The following is a 15,518-nucleotide window of genomic DNA, read 5'->3' as shown; positions in this document are numbered from 1 at the left end:
CTAACATTTTTCCAATAACAATAACCAGAACCCATAAACTTCGCATTATTTAATACCTTTGATGACGTGGAAGTCTTCCTAGATTTCGAAACAACACGTTTATGTCGCTTTCGCAAAACTTTATTCCGATTATACTTTGCTTTTATTTTATTTCGAAAATAAATACAATTAATTTTCTTTATTTCGTTATCAATGTCACATGTCATTTTGTCATTATTTTTGTCACTATGGTGACCCTTATCTGTCAGCATATTTGACACTAATCTATCTTTTCCTACAATGTCAGTTTTAATAAATTTTGCAATGAACCTCGTTTTTAAAATTAAATTATTTTTGGAAAAATCTATAATACAATTATTTTTGGAAAGAAAATCTCTTCCTAAAATTATGTTTTGTCGAGTATTTTTTATAATTAGAAATTTATGCCTAAATAAACACGAATCTATCAAAAAATTTATGTATGTTTCGCCCAGTACAATAAACTGCGCACCAGAGACTGAAGAAGCTTCATAAGACCTGTTCTTGGTGTATTTAATGTTGAGTTCTGAAATGAACGCCTCAGATAAACAGGAAATCGACGCTCCTGTGTCGACTAACGCCCTGAACTCCTGTTGAGCAATCAACACATTAATATTTGGACCGGTCTCACCAGACTTATATTCTACTTCCGATCCAATCGCCAGCAGTTCCACAGGCTGCTCCGCATGCTGCTCCTCATCATGCTGTTCCGTCTCCACATCTTTGCTGGGCGGTGCTTCTTTCTCCACACTAAAAGCATTATGTGTATTAACATGTGAACAAGGGGCATTTCTTTCATGTTCTTTGTCATAGAATTTCCTGTCATCATTCCTCGGTGGAATGACAGGCAAATTGATAATTTGGTTTTGTTCTTTTCCGAACAAATATCTCACTTGAACCAGCGTTTCACGCAGCTCAGATTTGGTTGCGAATAGTTGTGAGCTTAATATGGCTTTGTATTTGACAATTAGCCCATTTAAGTACACTTTAATAAAAATGTTATCGTCTGCAATGTCTGCTTTGGTCTGTAACCCACACAGACGGTAATAGAATGACAGTAATTCTTCTTCTTGCTCCTGTCGAGCGTTGTAGAATTTTTCTACATAATTTATATTATCTGGGAACTCTGCCCTAAGTTTATCGCATAGCGTCTTATACTCAATGCCCTCTACGTAAATATATTTGAAAAACGTCAGAGCAGGGCCTTGTAAATATGCACCTAGTAACAGTGCTAGATCCTTTTCCTTCCATTTATTAATTGCAGCAATGATGCGAAATTGGAAAAGGAAATCTTCAAAAGAAACGTCATTGACGCCAGAAAACAACTCTATGTCCTGGGACATCTTTCACACACTAAATTAATTAAAATTTCACTTAGCTGCTTTCATGCGTGTTCCAATATCTCATTAGAACTTATTACAATGCCCAGGAATACTTCATCCAGGCTTTTCTTCTTCCCGACTTCGAAATGTCACCAAGCGACTTTTTAGCGTGATCTGAAAAATACTTGGGGCTTTGGCGTCAGCGCCTCCACCAAATTGTAGCGCGTGGTGCGCTAGGGACCGGGGATCTTCAGGTTATTCAATTAAAACATTAAAAGGAACTTTAACTTTGGTTTATTTTATGACTCGGGGGTGAAGTGACACTTCAATATCAAAACCTATTCTATTTCAATTCGAATCTATTTACATTATTGTCCGGCCAGGTATAAAATATAAAACACCAAAGAGTATCTAACTAACTACTACATCTCTACAGTACACTACACGTAACGAAAAGCGGTTTCGAGATGTGCGCAGCACGACGACTCGACCAAGACTCGATCAAGACTGAGCTATGCGGACGCCACGCTGACCGCCACTACTCTGCCAAGCGCGCCAAAATGTTGTTTCACCGGAAACGCCACCAGAGGGCGCGCTTGCGTGACGTTTAGTGTCCGTACTAATGACAGTCTCCGACACATATATTTACACAAATAGGATTTTTGTGTCTGTGTGATGAATGTGTGAATAGTTAGTGACTACAGCCGTGGGCCTTTGGCCTTGGCTTTGAACTTTGACTTTGACAACTACGACTTTGACTAACTTTGACTTTAGCTATTTTGACGTATACTTCGACTTTGACTACGACGTACGTATAGTTATCGGCACGAATCTTGTGCTACATCTGCGCAGAAGTGATTTATTAGCAAAGAACCAATCCCGAGTGACGGCTATGACGCGATGCACTGCGGGCCAATCACCGCTTTAGCCCACTCCCGCGCCTCACTTTATACCACAAAGGGGACTTAATAAATTACTTCTGCGCAGGTGAAGGTCACAGCTCAAGATTCGTGCCGATAACTATATAAACTTCCTTATGTACTCCCCTCATGTACTTCCTTTTGCACTATGTTCTTCAATCATTTACTCCCCTTATGTGCTCCCCTTATATACTTCTTTATATACTTCCTTATGTAGGTACATCCTTTTTAACCCCCGACGCAAAAACGACGGGGTGTTATAAGTTTGTTTTTAACCCCCGACGCAAAAACGACGGGGTGTTATAAGTTTGACGTGTCTGTGTGTGTGTGTGTGTGTGTGTGTGTGTGTGTGTGTGTGTGTGTGTGTGTGTGTGTGTGTGTGTGTGTGTATGTGGCATCGTAGCTCCCAAACGGATGATCCGATTGTAATGCGTTTTTTTTTGTTTAAAAGGAGTGTCATTCGGGAGTGTTCTTAGCTATGTTTGGTGGAAATCGGTTCAGGTCTTCAAGGTCATCAGCCCGTTTGTTAGGTGTGAGAGGAATGTTACACGCTCAGTTTACTTGCAAGCATGTGTGGGATCTGAAATTTGAAACATTAATGTCTTCTGGAACCACTGAGCTGGTCTGCTGTTAGGGCACGAAGGGAGGAGACGTAACCCTGAACTGCCTTTTAGTAAACCCATCGAGTTTGGGCTCGTTGAATTTGTCTTGACTAGTTCTCTTCAATTGACGAGAACCTGATACTGAAAATGGGATGTGGCGGATGAAACCCTGGAATGCCGGAATGAAACGGATAAACCGATTTATATCTTCGCTGAAAATCTAGAATTACCAAAGGTTTATGTTTCCTCAGTCTGTGCAATTCTCCCAGAGCCAGTATGTTATGAGGATTGTTAAACAGCATCCTTTGGCCGAGATCGCATAGAGCGTCCCATCTTAAAATAAAAGAAATTAACTGAAAGAAGGAAAAATTAAGGAGCTCCTTCAAAAAGCATGAAATAAAATTAAATTATAAATTTAAAAAAACCCCCGACCCAAAAAAAGTACGCAATTAGTATGACAAAAGGTTAAAAACGCTAAACCCTATAAAAAGCAAAAAATAACTTTTAACACTACGTAAGTACCAACTAAAGCATGTCAGACTAAACTAAATTTTGACGTGTCGGGGGACCGCTTTTTACCTTCAAAAATACTTACATAAATCAAATGATACCTACCTAATTACAACATTCGTATAAAACAAAATTATATACACAGTTATAAGTAGTATATACTTAATTACTTCTAACGTTAGGCTAATAAATCGAGTCGTCGAGGAGTCGTGGTGGCCTAGTGGGTAAAGGACCAGCCTCTCAAGTATGAGGGCGCGGGTTCGATCCCAGGTCAGGCAAGTACCAATGCAACTTTTCTAAGTTTGTATGTACTTTCTAAGTATATCTTAGACACCATTGGCTGTGTTTCGGATGGCACGTTAAACTGTAGGTCCCGGCTGTCATTGAACATCCTTGGCAGTCGTTACGGGTAGTCAGAAGCCAGTAAGTCTGACACCAGTCTAACCAAGGGGTATCGGGTTGCCCGGGTAACTGGGTTGAGGAGGTCAGATAGGCAGTCGCTTCTTGTAAAGCATTGGTACTCAGCTGAATCCGGTTAGACTGGAAGCCGACCCCAACATGATTGGGAAAAGGCTCGGAGGATGATGATGATGATGTTAGGCTAATAAATTAGAGCGGTCCCCCGACACGACAAAATTTAGTTTAGTCTGACATGCTTTAGTTGGTACTTACTTAAGTAGTGTTAATAGTTATTTGTTATACAAGAGTGCAAAGTTGCTTTTTAACCGCGGGCTCAATTTTGATGACCGAGCAAGCGAAGGATTCTAAAATTGAAACACGAGCGTAGCGAGTGTTTAAATAATTAGAATCCTGAGCGATAGCGAGGGAATCAAAAGAGCACAAGGTGAAAAATCTTTGCACTCGAGTGCAACACGTAACTTTTCATCCCACCTCATCGAGGAAATTACTAAATGCAAAAAAACAAAATGGCGCGCACATACGAGTATCAAATTAAAAAGATGTATCTATTAAAGTTAACATATTTGAAAACTCACTTTAAAAATGAAACGACGTTAAAAATCTGTGTAAAAACAATAATAAAAAATACTTAATTAATTGAATAATTATTTTAAGCAGTATTTTATTTATTTAATATGTATTTGTTTGAAAAGTCTTATCAAGATTGTCACAAATGGAGTATTGCACACGATGTTCTAAATTCAAATCACTTTGCCGCTCTAGAGGATAAAAACGACTTTTGCGCTCAGATATCAAAGGGTAAAACTACTCTTTCCGAGATGGTGGGATGAAAAAGTTATTTTTTGCTTTTTATAGGGTTTAGCGTTTTGTACTCGCCTAATGTACTTCCTTATGAACTCGAGACCAGTATGGCCAAGAAATAAATAGGGAAAAGCGGCCAAGTTCGAGTTGGACTCGCACACGAAGGGTTCCGTACCATTATTTATAAAACGGAGAAAAAAATCACGTTTGTTGTATAGGAGCCCCCCAAAATATTTATTGTCTAAATAAGTACATCATCTGTGAAAATTTAAACTCTCTAGCTATCACGGTTTATGAGATACAGCTTGGTGACAGACGGACGGACGGAGAGAGGAGCGAAAACAGTAGGGTCCCGTTTTAGCCTTTGGATACGGAACCCTAAAAACGGTCGAATTGAGAACCTCCTCCTTTTTGGGAACCAAGTCGGTTAAAAATGAAATAAGATCGGTTTCCTGGTCCAGCATGGTCCGGCGAGGTGGCTGTGTGGCGGTGCGCGCGCACTCACGCGGCGCCGGCGGCCGCCAGTCTGCACGCGACGCCGCGCCGCTCGCACGCCGCCGCGCGCCGCTCCCGACACGCGGCCTACGATACTAGTTTGTAAGTTTTCGAAGTCGAGTAACAGCAGTGAGAGAGCGCGCAGTGCTGGGATGAGCAGTGACCACCGCGGCGCGAGTGCCCGCGTGCAGTGAGTGTGTGTGAGGTGCAGTGCTGCCGGCACGGGGGCCGCGCGCGCTCGGCGCCGGCCCGCTGAGCACCAGCCGAGCTGCAGCGCGCCAGCCTCCGCCACTCGCGGATGTGAGTGTCTCACTGACTCACTCTACTAACGGTTTATCAAATCTGTATTTTGCCGTTATTTATGTAACTGCTATGACTTAATAAGACGACCCACTGATCCTCGATTAATCTTAAAGTGGACATCCACATTCAGAACATACCATCTTTTGTTCCGAGGGAGATTCATGAACATTAAATAATTATTGATGACATGATCAGCTGTTTGTCGCAGTTTCCCTGCGTCCAGAGATGCCTTCAGTCACTCGGGAAAGTTGTAGCTTCCTAATGCGGGGCAGAATGTAGTAAACAGTTTTAAGCCAAGTGCTACTCATAAAATGTATCATTATAATAATAGAGTTATTAAAAGTGTGAAACACTAAAAGCGCCGAGGCTACATGTATCGGTGAGAGTTCTTATTTCCTGACAGCGTTTGCACAAAGCTCAGACAAGTCTAGTTTATTTATTAAGCCAATCGCTTCCAGTTGAATTGTGGGGTGTATGGTTTAGAAACAAATCGAATTGTGTCCTAAAATCAGTTTCTTAATTACAACAACTATTATAGCATTAAAAGTCACACGAGCCCCTGTGCATTTGGAACTCTCTCGGTGGGTTGAATAATTTCTTCAGGAAGGACACCAGTCACAGCTTGAGTATTGGCAAAGATGAAGAGATTTTATGAGTACAGATAGTAGATCAATTTCCGAACAAGGTGGCTCCTTGTACTTCTACTACATATGTTACCTATTGTATGAAACATAGCATAATAGCTTTTTTTGTTATTTGTTTGTTGTTTTCGATTTACTTGCGAAACGCTAAGATTCTGCGATAAACTTTAAGCTCTTGCCACTACTTGGGTCACACAACAAACAATACATCGGGTTAATGACATGAACACATCTGATGATCTAATATGGTAATCGGGTGACACTGCTGGCTTAATTTTCCTTTATTTTGAACACGGTCGCTCCGTGGATATGAAACGACTATTTCCATGTATCTATAACTATGGTCGTTTTGGTACCCTTTCCAAGACTTCAACAGTGTTGATTATGGTAGGTGCCGTTGCATCGTTCTTGGGAAGGCATAAATGTTTACTATGGCTGCTTATTCCAAATCCCTATCCATTTCCCATGAGATCAACGAAATGAATAGGTATTCAATAATTATGAAATCAACATAATCGTAGTTTTTGAAATCAGCTCATCAGCAGAAAAATCTGATGAAGCAGCAGAACTCGTAGATGCTGTCCCATTGCAAGAATATTTCAGAAAGTGGATCCGAAACTAGAAAGCGAAGAGCCATGGCCCATGACTACAAATGCATTTTGTTCAGACTGATATAAGTTCTAAAAAACGGAATTGACCTTTGACTTTTGACCTTTTTAGGGTTTCGTACCCAAGGGGAAAAACGGGACCCTGTTGCATCTGAGTGTATATCACGTCTTGATTTAACAAGGAACCCGAACGTCTCGTTAGTTGTATTAAGTGATCACGCCTACCGTACGGTACTTGACGTACAAGAAGGCGCCTGACCGGCAGGTGGGTCTTGTGGCATCTCAGCTCATCTTTCCTTCCTCCGTGGATCTCTCGTTAGATCGACTAACGCAAGTGATAATCACGATTGTTCCACAAAACTGTTCTGCGGATCACTTCTGTTCGAATGCACGCCATTAGTGCGATACACTGAAGGTCGACATCATGCTGGTGGGACATAAACAGTGTACCAATTCATTATCTTAAGGACATCTAATCTTCGCAAAATTAAAGTGAAAAGTCGTGGTGGCCTAGCAGGTATAAAGAACCAATCTCTCAAATACGAGTGCGCGGGTTCGATTCCAGGTCAAGCAAGTACCCATGCAACTTTTCTAACTTACTATGTACTTTCTAAATATATCTTCGTCGTGTCGTCCCAGCTGTCATCGGACATCCTGAAGTCGTTACGGGTAGTTAGAAGCCAGTAGGTCTGACACCAGTCTAACCAAGGGATATTAGGTTGTCTGGGTAGGTCAGGTAGGCAATCGTTCCTTGTAAAACACTGGTACTCAGCCGCATCTGGTTAAACTGGAAGCTGACCCCAACATAGTTGGGAAAAGGTTCGGGAGATGATGATCTGATGATGTTTACGCCGTCCAGCATCCGAATGTATAGTGGCTTGTGTTATTTGTAACGAGTTCAAAGCCCACATACTGGCTACTTTATAGGTCAGGTCACTGCCACAGTTAACAAAACATACCCTTCGGCCTTCTAATAACTTATAATAATGAAAATATTAGATATTTAAGAACCACCGGTAAAACCAGCTTTCGTCTATTCTATGGCTTCATTTGCTCACGAGCTAAGGTGTCACAGACAAACAGCCAATGAAGCGGTCAAACGTAGGCAAACAACCGGCCAAGAGCGGGTCGGGCTACATTCTATGTAGGGTTCTGTAGTTTCTCGATAGCTCATAACTATCCCGACTCCATCAACTCAGAAAAACTGTCAATAGCGTGAATTAGCCCAAAGTATCTCTCGGGAAATTGCGATACTTATTAGATAAAACTGGACGGGATATGTACATTATATTGGGTTTTTGGTAGGTAGGTAATTTTGAATTGCGTGAAACGATTTCAATAATTCGTTATTATGAAACAAGACACGCTCAGGATTATTAGATACCTATGTGGAATAAGTTAAAACAATGTTTGCACATACAGTTAAATTACAAACTTAGTTCAGAAGTTACTTTGTACAATTTTTCAAAAACCAATCAAGTTTAAAATATTTTTCCTAGAAGGTATTTATGAAGTTCTGCATTTGAGGTTTTTTTCATGTTTTTTAATCTTATGGTTCAAATTTTAGAAAAAATCCCTCACATTTTTTTTCAACTTTCAGAGCAATTATACTTCCGAAAATATATAATAGCTATTCAACAATATTTCACACGTTAAGGTAAGAATGAAACTAAAACAATTTTCCCATGTTTAATTTTACCAGTTTGTCGGTGTGATTGACATACATATTGGTAGCTAATCAGCACTCGAGTACTAACGGTCACTGAGATAATCCGCGGACGGAAGGGTTCCTAGTAGAATACAGGACTCTAAAACACCACTTTTTGCGTTGGGGGTTAAAAATTGTACCCGATGTTGAAATTGATGTTTGCATTAGACATAATCATGAATTACAAATGCCTCATTGTACATGTAGGCAAGGTCTGCTTTGCGGCCCTTTCGACTGTCAGCATGAAGAGTATTGCGGATGATTGCGACTCTAATTGTGAAATTGTATTTATTTAAGTTTTAAAGGATGACGAGCGTTTCGGTACCCTGTCCAACAATGTTGATTATAGGACCTACCAATTACCATTGAGATAATCTACTTCTTATCTTAAAAAATGTTTACTATGACGACCAGTCCCAAATCCTTGTGTATTTCACGTGACATCGACGAATAGAATGTGCAATGTTCATAAATCGTCAACGTAGATGTAGTTCATGAATCCAACTATATCGAATATAAATAAAATTGGTAAAGTAAAAAAAAAAAACAAGAATTTGGCCTTTTCAGAATGTTTGCTTGAAGACTGCATTAAAAAAGACTGCAAACCTTTGCAGTTTACGCAGAACTAACTTATGTATTTGGTAAAAGTCTTTCGGAATTTAAATTCGCAGATGATGTTAACGTATTACATATTACGAGTCGAACACTCTCTTGCTAGTTAGAGGTGCTGAGATAATGATGAGTTTCTTTCTTCTAAATAGTAGACAGTACTATAAAAAATGTTTTGAACTTTTTTCAAATCAGTTGACCATGGTGTATCCGTAGCGTGACTCCATAGACTATTAAAATCTTTAGATTATAATAGAATGTATCTCGAGTTTAAAATTATTATTACACAGCCGAAATACTTATTCAGCTGAATGAATTTGCGTAAAAGGATGTCAAACTTATTTCTATGTCGATTCAATTTGAATCGTTACTCCGATCAGGCAGCTAATTGAGGCAAGCCCTATCGTTTTTATAATTCTTCACGTAAATGCCTTTCTAATGATATATCAAACATTTCTGTTGGAGCAGGTACCAAGTCCCATGCAACTTGTGCATTGTACTTTGTTTTTAATTTTAAATGTTGTCGAATGACTTCTGGCAAAAAAATAAAATTAACTCATGCTTCGATGGCTAATAGTTACAATATGTATATTACACATAATCTGTACTATGATTGACTTCCCAGAAAGGAGGAGATTATCAATTCGGGTGCCTACATACTGGTAGATACGTATATTTTTATTTTGTTGTGTTTTACAAAAAAATAGTTATTGATAGCGAAAGATGTTTATTTTGCAACCGATTGTACGGTCACAGTCGTCACAATACATGACGCGGGCGGTAACGCGAAACCCGTTTACTGACGCGAGCGAAGCTCGGCGCGCGTAAGAATAGTTAGTGGCCATATTTTGTTGATTTTAGGGCGGATAAAAATAAGGATAAGACGGATAAAAATACTGACGATGAATACTGATGTTCTGTTATTGATTCTGAATATCATAATTTTTTGCGTACTGTTTAAAATACAATCCTGTAGGTATAACAAATATAACCCATACAACAAACGTGACTTTCTTTGTAACTTTTGCTCAATATTAATGACTGCAACAGGTAGACGCTTGAAATATTGTCAGAATATTGAACATAAATTACTTATTTAATATTTTAACATCCAATTAACAAAAAAAAAAAACATATAAACAAGGCACTGAAAGAAAAGGGGAACAATTATTTAAAATAAATCGAAAAGGAAATAAGCTAATCGGGTAAATATTTGAGGAACGAGGTTTTTAGCTTTCCTATCCTATCAAAGTTTAGATCGATTTGGTCACTGCAACTATTCTGGCAATACTATAATCTGGCAATAGGAAAATTAGCACCTAGTACAGTTTTTCTAAGCGGCGGGTAAAGCGGTGTTATTGGACGGCGAGGAATTATTGAGGGTACACGGAAACTTACATAGTGTAATAACTGGGGGCTATCAATGTTGTGCGTATTACCACAGATTATATAATAGTTACTACGTAACAGATAAATCACTCCATACAAAAAAGTGCATACCTACTGTTATAAGCACCTACAAGTTCCCCGACTACCTACAAATTCATAGCTGCGTTAGAAAATGAACCTTAAAAGCTCCAGCGCTCGATTGTTATTTCAATGCGATAGCGCACAGTTCAGTGACCGCGACCGTGCCGACAGCGAGCGTAGGGTTGCCTCTTACAATTAAATAGGGAAGCAAAGTTACGCTTATTTGTAACTGACTCCCAAACTACTTTTCGAGCACAGAACACGCAAGTATCCTATACTTACCTATTACCCCTGGCACAACACCGCTGACCGCTGATACATACCTACTTAGGTACCCAAAATTGGTTTCTGCGCAGCGATATATGCAATGTTCCAAGCCACCATTTAGTTGGACGAGAACTACACCTACTTATACTCAAAATGTTTTTAGCTACAAAACTCGGTAATCATTGCATGTATAAGTGTAAGGTATAAGTATCTATAATTTAAGTATCTAAAGTAAGTTGCTTATTTTTAAAATGACAAAGAAGTATTTTTACTTTAAAAAATAGAAATTCCTATACATATATAATAGGAAACCTTTATATTTTCCTACAATAATCACATATACACCTACACAAATCAAAATAGTTCTTCAGTTTATTAGATAATTTTAAAAACCAAATAAAAAATTAACAATAACTGACCTGTCTACATCTATAGGTAAATGGAAAAACGTAAGCTTTATATTTTTTCTTTTACTTGATCTGCAACCAAGCACAGCACATAACTGGCCAGAGGTTGTCATGTTCACAAATAAAAATAATAAACATAAAACGCGCGCGTCGCGAGCGGCTGTTGAAAGCCCTGTGCCGCGTGGGGCTACCGGTAACCCAGCGAGCGGTAGGCATTTATCGCGCGCAAGTACGTCGAGTGACAGAGGCCTGGTATTACTTTATATAAAAACATCGCATCTTTGAGGCGGCGGCGTTTGTATAGGGTGATACTGTTAAAGTGCTTAATAGATGCCACACGAAACGCTTTTGAACACGTTCCAGACGCAAGGAGTGCGTGGCAAACTGCGGCCGCCAGATTACGCTGCAATATTCCACCAATATTGTGCGAATTTAACAATTGTAAAGTATTTTTTTTTGTCTTAGTCTTTAAGCTGTCTGGCATTTCTTATGACGAACCCGAGCATGGAAGAGGCCTTTTTATTATATTGTCTATATGTGGAATAAAGGTTAATTTACGAACAAAAAATACTCCGAGATATCTTATTGAATTCTTTTCTTTAACTTTTACCTCGTTGATGTAGTGATTTAAATGCATTTCGTAAGCTTGGCACCAGTCAACAAGCCGTTCTAGATCACTCTGTAAAGCAAAGGCATCGTCTGTGGATTCAAAGATTCCCGAAAACAGCCTGGTATGTCGTTGATAAAGAAACTAAATAAAACTAGTCCCTGAGGCACGTCAGATGAGATATTTCGTAAATCTGATTGAAAGCCGTTGACGACAACAAGGAAGTACCGATTCGAGAGATATGAACTCGACCATGACAATATCATTCCTGTAATACCATAAGCCTCTAATTTGCTTATCATCATGTGAGATCATGTGAAACTTTATCGAACGCCTTACTTAAATCAGTGTAAATCACGTTGGCTTGGTACCCAGAATCTATAGCTTTCGCAACTATATAGCTCTGTAAACCTCAGTATCAGGTTAGTACTTGTTGATCGAGAGTTGAATAAATTGTTTGAAAAATTGTAAATGTTTCCGCAGATAAAAGCTAAAATGTGTGGACTATTAAGACTTATATCGACATAGTAAACAAAACAGATTTGTGCACTTGATGGTCGTGGTTGAGGTTAAGGCGACTCTCTTCAGGTGATATCTCTTACCGTAGTCTCTCTACTTGTCGTAACAAATGTTAATTCAATTTCAACAACTTTCTTTTATTGTTGGCCATTATTTATTGAGCTAAGGCAAGTTACTTTTATTATCTGCTATCGGTATCTCATCACTTTACCTCGATTCCTCTTCTCGGTTTACCATATTTATACATTAACCAAAAAAATACTTACATATACATACATTCCAATCGGGTGTTTTATAGTAGTGGACCAGTTGGCCGACTCGCGGCTCGTGATAAATATCCAAAGTCAAACAAAAAGTACAGGTAAACAACAGCGGGTGACTCAGTCTGCGCCACCTTGTGTAATCGTATTGTAAAGCATGTGGTTTGTGTGTCAGGCGGCGGCATGCGGCGCCACAAGAAGTACGCGGTGCGCTGAGCGCCGCGCGCCGCCATGCTGCCGGGCGGCGCCGCGCCTCCCGCGCCCGCGTGCTGCCGCTGCGCGCACCAGCGCCGCGCGTCGCCGCTCACGTGCCTGGCCGTGTGCTTCCTGGTGCTGTCCTACAACCTGCTGGGCGGCTTCCTGTTCCTGGCGCTCGAGGGCACGGCGCCCGAGGAGACCGCCGTGGCCGCCTCCCAGCCCGACCTGGCGCGCCCGGCCGAGGAGCTGCGCGAGCGCACGGTGGAGCGCCTCTGGTCCATCACGGAGGACCTGAACATCCTGTACAAGGAGAACTGGACGATGCTGGCGGCGCGCGAGCTGCTGGACTTCCAGCGCGCGCTGGTGGCGTCACTACGCGCCGAGCCCGCCCCGCCCCCCGCGCGCCTGCCCCCCGCGCGCCCGCTGCGCCCGCGCTGGAGCTTCTCCGCCAGCTTCCTGTACGCGCTCACGCTCATCACCACCATCGGTGAGTCACCGCCACCATCTGCTGCGGCCAACATTCACACGCTTCATAACTCTACTACTACTCATAACCGTATAAAAACGTACGCACTACTATGATGTCGGTATAATCTACAATAGTGTTTCAATAAGTTTCATCAAAATCAACAACATACATCCCAAACTTTTGCCTGTGTAATGTTGGTCTGATTATATAATTAGGTACATAATGTAGTTACGTTTGACAGGAATGAGACAATATAACAAAAAACCTTTATTTATTATTGTAAGCCGTATTATATGGCATTAATTGCTACCGGGTCCGGATGGAGTGCGTCTTGCAAGGAAACTAAAATGTACGTTAGACCGAGCCTCGTGACACGCCTGATCGAACAGGAAGATTGAAGGTTTTAATGCCATTCACATGTACACATCACGTTCTACAACTTAAAAATGATCTAAAACGTAATACTGCTTCGTCCGATTCCACGGTAACCCTAACATCCGGGCACGTGTTCCAGCTTGCACCCAGTCGTAGATGAAGGCGTACTTGCTCACAGAATTTCTAAACAGTCTTAAGTATAATTATATTTTGCATAACTAAAGAACCTTTCTTCTTTCTTAAATTTTGGTGGCATAATAAAATCCTATGATTGACATAGATCGCATGCATGTTACCCTGGCAGGGCACGGCAACGTGACGCCGCGGTCGCCGGTGGGCAAGCTGGTGGCGGTGGCGTACGCGTGCGTGGGCATCCCCATCATCATGCTGTACCTGTCCACCATCGGCGAGGCGCTGGCGCGGCGCGTGCGCGCGCTGTACAGCCGCGTGCTGCCCCGCCCCCGCGCCGCCCGCCCCGCGCGCCCCGACCCGCCGCGCCGCACGCCCTTCCAGGCCGCGCTCAACCTCGACACGCTCAGCGCGCCCACGCACTTCACGTGCCGCGACCACACGCGCGTGCCCATCCTGCTTAGCTTACTGCTCATCGCGCTCTACATAGCGCTAGGAACCGTAGTGTTTCACTCCACGGAGCGCTGGACTTGGGTGGACGGGTGTTACTTTTCGTTCGCGAGCCTCGCCACCATCGGCTTCGGCGAGCTGCGGCCCGGGCTGCACGCCAGCACGGTGTCGGCCAAGGCGGAGGACGTGGCGGTGGGCGTGTGCTGCCTGTACATACTGGTGGGCGTGGTGGTAGTGGCCATGTGCTTCAACCTGGTGCAGGAGGAGCTGGGCGGGCTGGCGCGCGGCGCGGGGCTGTGCGCGGGCGCGGGGCGCTGCGCCGGCCGCGCCGTGCACGCGCAGCCCGCCGCCGACGACAAGCTGCCCGTGTCCGTGCTGTCCTGACACCGCGAGACGGCCGACTCGGGGCCGTCCGTAGCGTTCGCCGGCTGCAACAAGCGCCAGCAAGTGACGTTTAAGATAGACTCTTTGAACCCGACGAAGTTCAATAGTTTGCCGCGGCGCAAGTCGTCGCACTATGGCGAGGAGAGCTTCAGCCGCAACACGCCGGCGCGGCGCTCGGCCGGCCACGCCGACCGCTGCGTGGAGTACTTCGTGCCGCGCAGCCTCAGCGAGTTCAATCTCAGCAGCGCCGGCGACCTGTGCGACCTGGCGGCGCTGGGGTCGCGCGCGCGCCTGGCCCCCGCGCCGCCCCCCGGGGGTGGAGGGGGCGGGAAGGTGCGCGACAAGATGGTCACGTTCGAGGACGACCGCGGCGCCGGCAAACTGCTCGCCGATGACGTTTTCATGTGACGGCGACGATTGCTAGATATAGACTTGTTGGTTTGGACATGGTTTGTTATATAATAAAAAATGAATTTTTGCATTACCTGTGGTGTTTTATGTAAATACCTCCGAGTACAGTGTTTTTGTTTAAGTTCTATAAGTGCAATATTAGTGCTGGACCTTTTAAGATAGTTTTGTGAATGCAAATATGAAAACGTCACATACGAATGAGGTATCTCTGTGCTAGTGAAGCTAATGATGTGATCTCTGTAGGTAGCGTGCCTATAGTCAGCATGAGGGAATACTGCGCAGTCGTAAGTATGATGAGTATACACAGGTGATAAAGCTTATGATATCTACATTCACAAACACGTCAGCATTGAGTGCAATGCAGTGCTCAGCTGACAGATATGCTTATATTCATTTGTCATCATGGTATATTGTCTGAAGTAGGTAGGTGGAACTCTTGTCCATTTGAATGATTTACCTTGAGAGTACAGCCTTGGACACAGGAACTCTAGCGATACAACGCCTTATCCCTGTACGCACCCTCCACGAACAATCCCATGTCTGTTGGTCGAATACTCACGACAAGCATGAAACAATACTGCTGGCGACTCAAGGAGGCGCACTCTGCCAGATCAG

General features: G+C 42.6%; 1 protein-coding gene across 1 annotated transcript; it reads left to right on the top strand.

Moving 5' to 3' along the window:
• The first annotated feature begins 5,130 nt into the window (after nucleotides 1-5,130).
• Nucleotides 5,131-14,976, top strand: LOC124639561 (potassium channel subfamily K member 15-like). The gene is made up of 3 exons (XM_047176989.1): nucleotides 5,131-5,388; nucleotides 12,663-13,172; nucleotides 13,834-14,976. The coding sequence occupies exons 2-3, from the start codon at nucleotides 12,719-12,721 to the stop codon at nucleotides 14,490-14,492; spliced, it is 1,113 nt and encodes a 370-aa protein (XP_047032945.1). The 5' UTR covers nucleotides 5,131-5,388; nucleotides 12,663-12,718; the 3' UTR covers nucleotides 14,493-14,976.
• Nucleotides 14,977-15,518: the final 542 nt, after the last annotated feature.

This window comes from Helicoverpa zea, chromosome 19 (genome assembly GCF_022581195.2).
Source record: "Helicoverpa zea isolate HzStark_Cry1AcR chromosome 19, ilHelZeax1.1, whole genome shotgun sequence".
Classification (NCBI taxonomy): domain Eukaryota; kingdom Metazoa; phylum Arthropoda; class Insecta; order Lepidoptera; family Noctuidae; genus Helicoverpa; species Helicoverpa zea.
The sequence above is the reverse complement of the archived record's forward strand: the minus strand, read 5'-3'. Positions and strand labels throughout refer to the sequence as shown.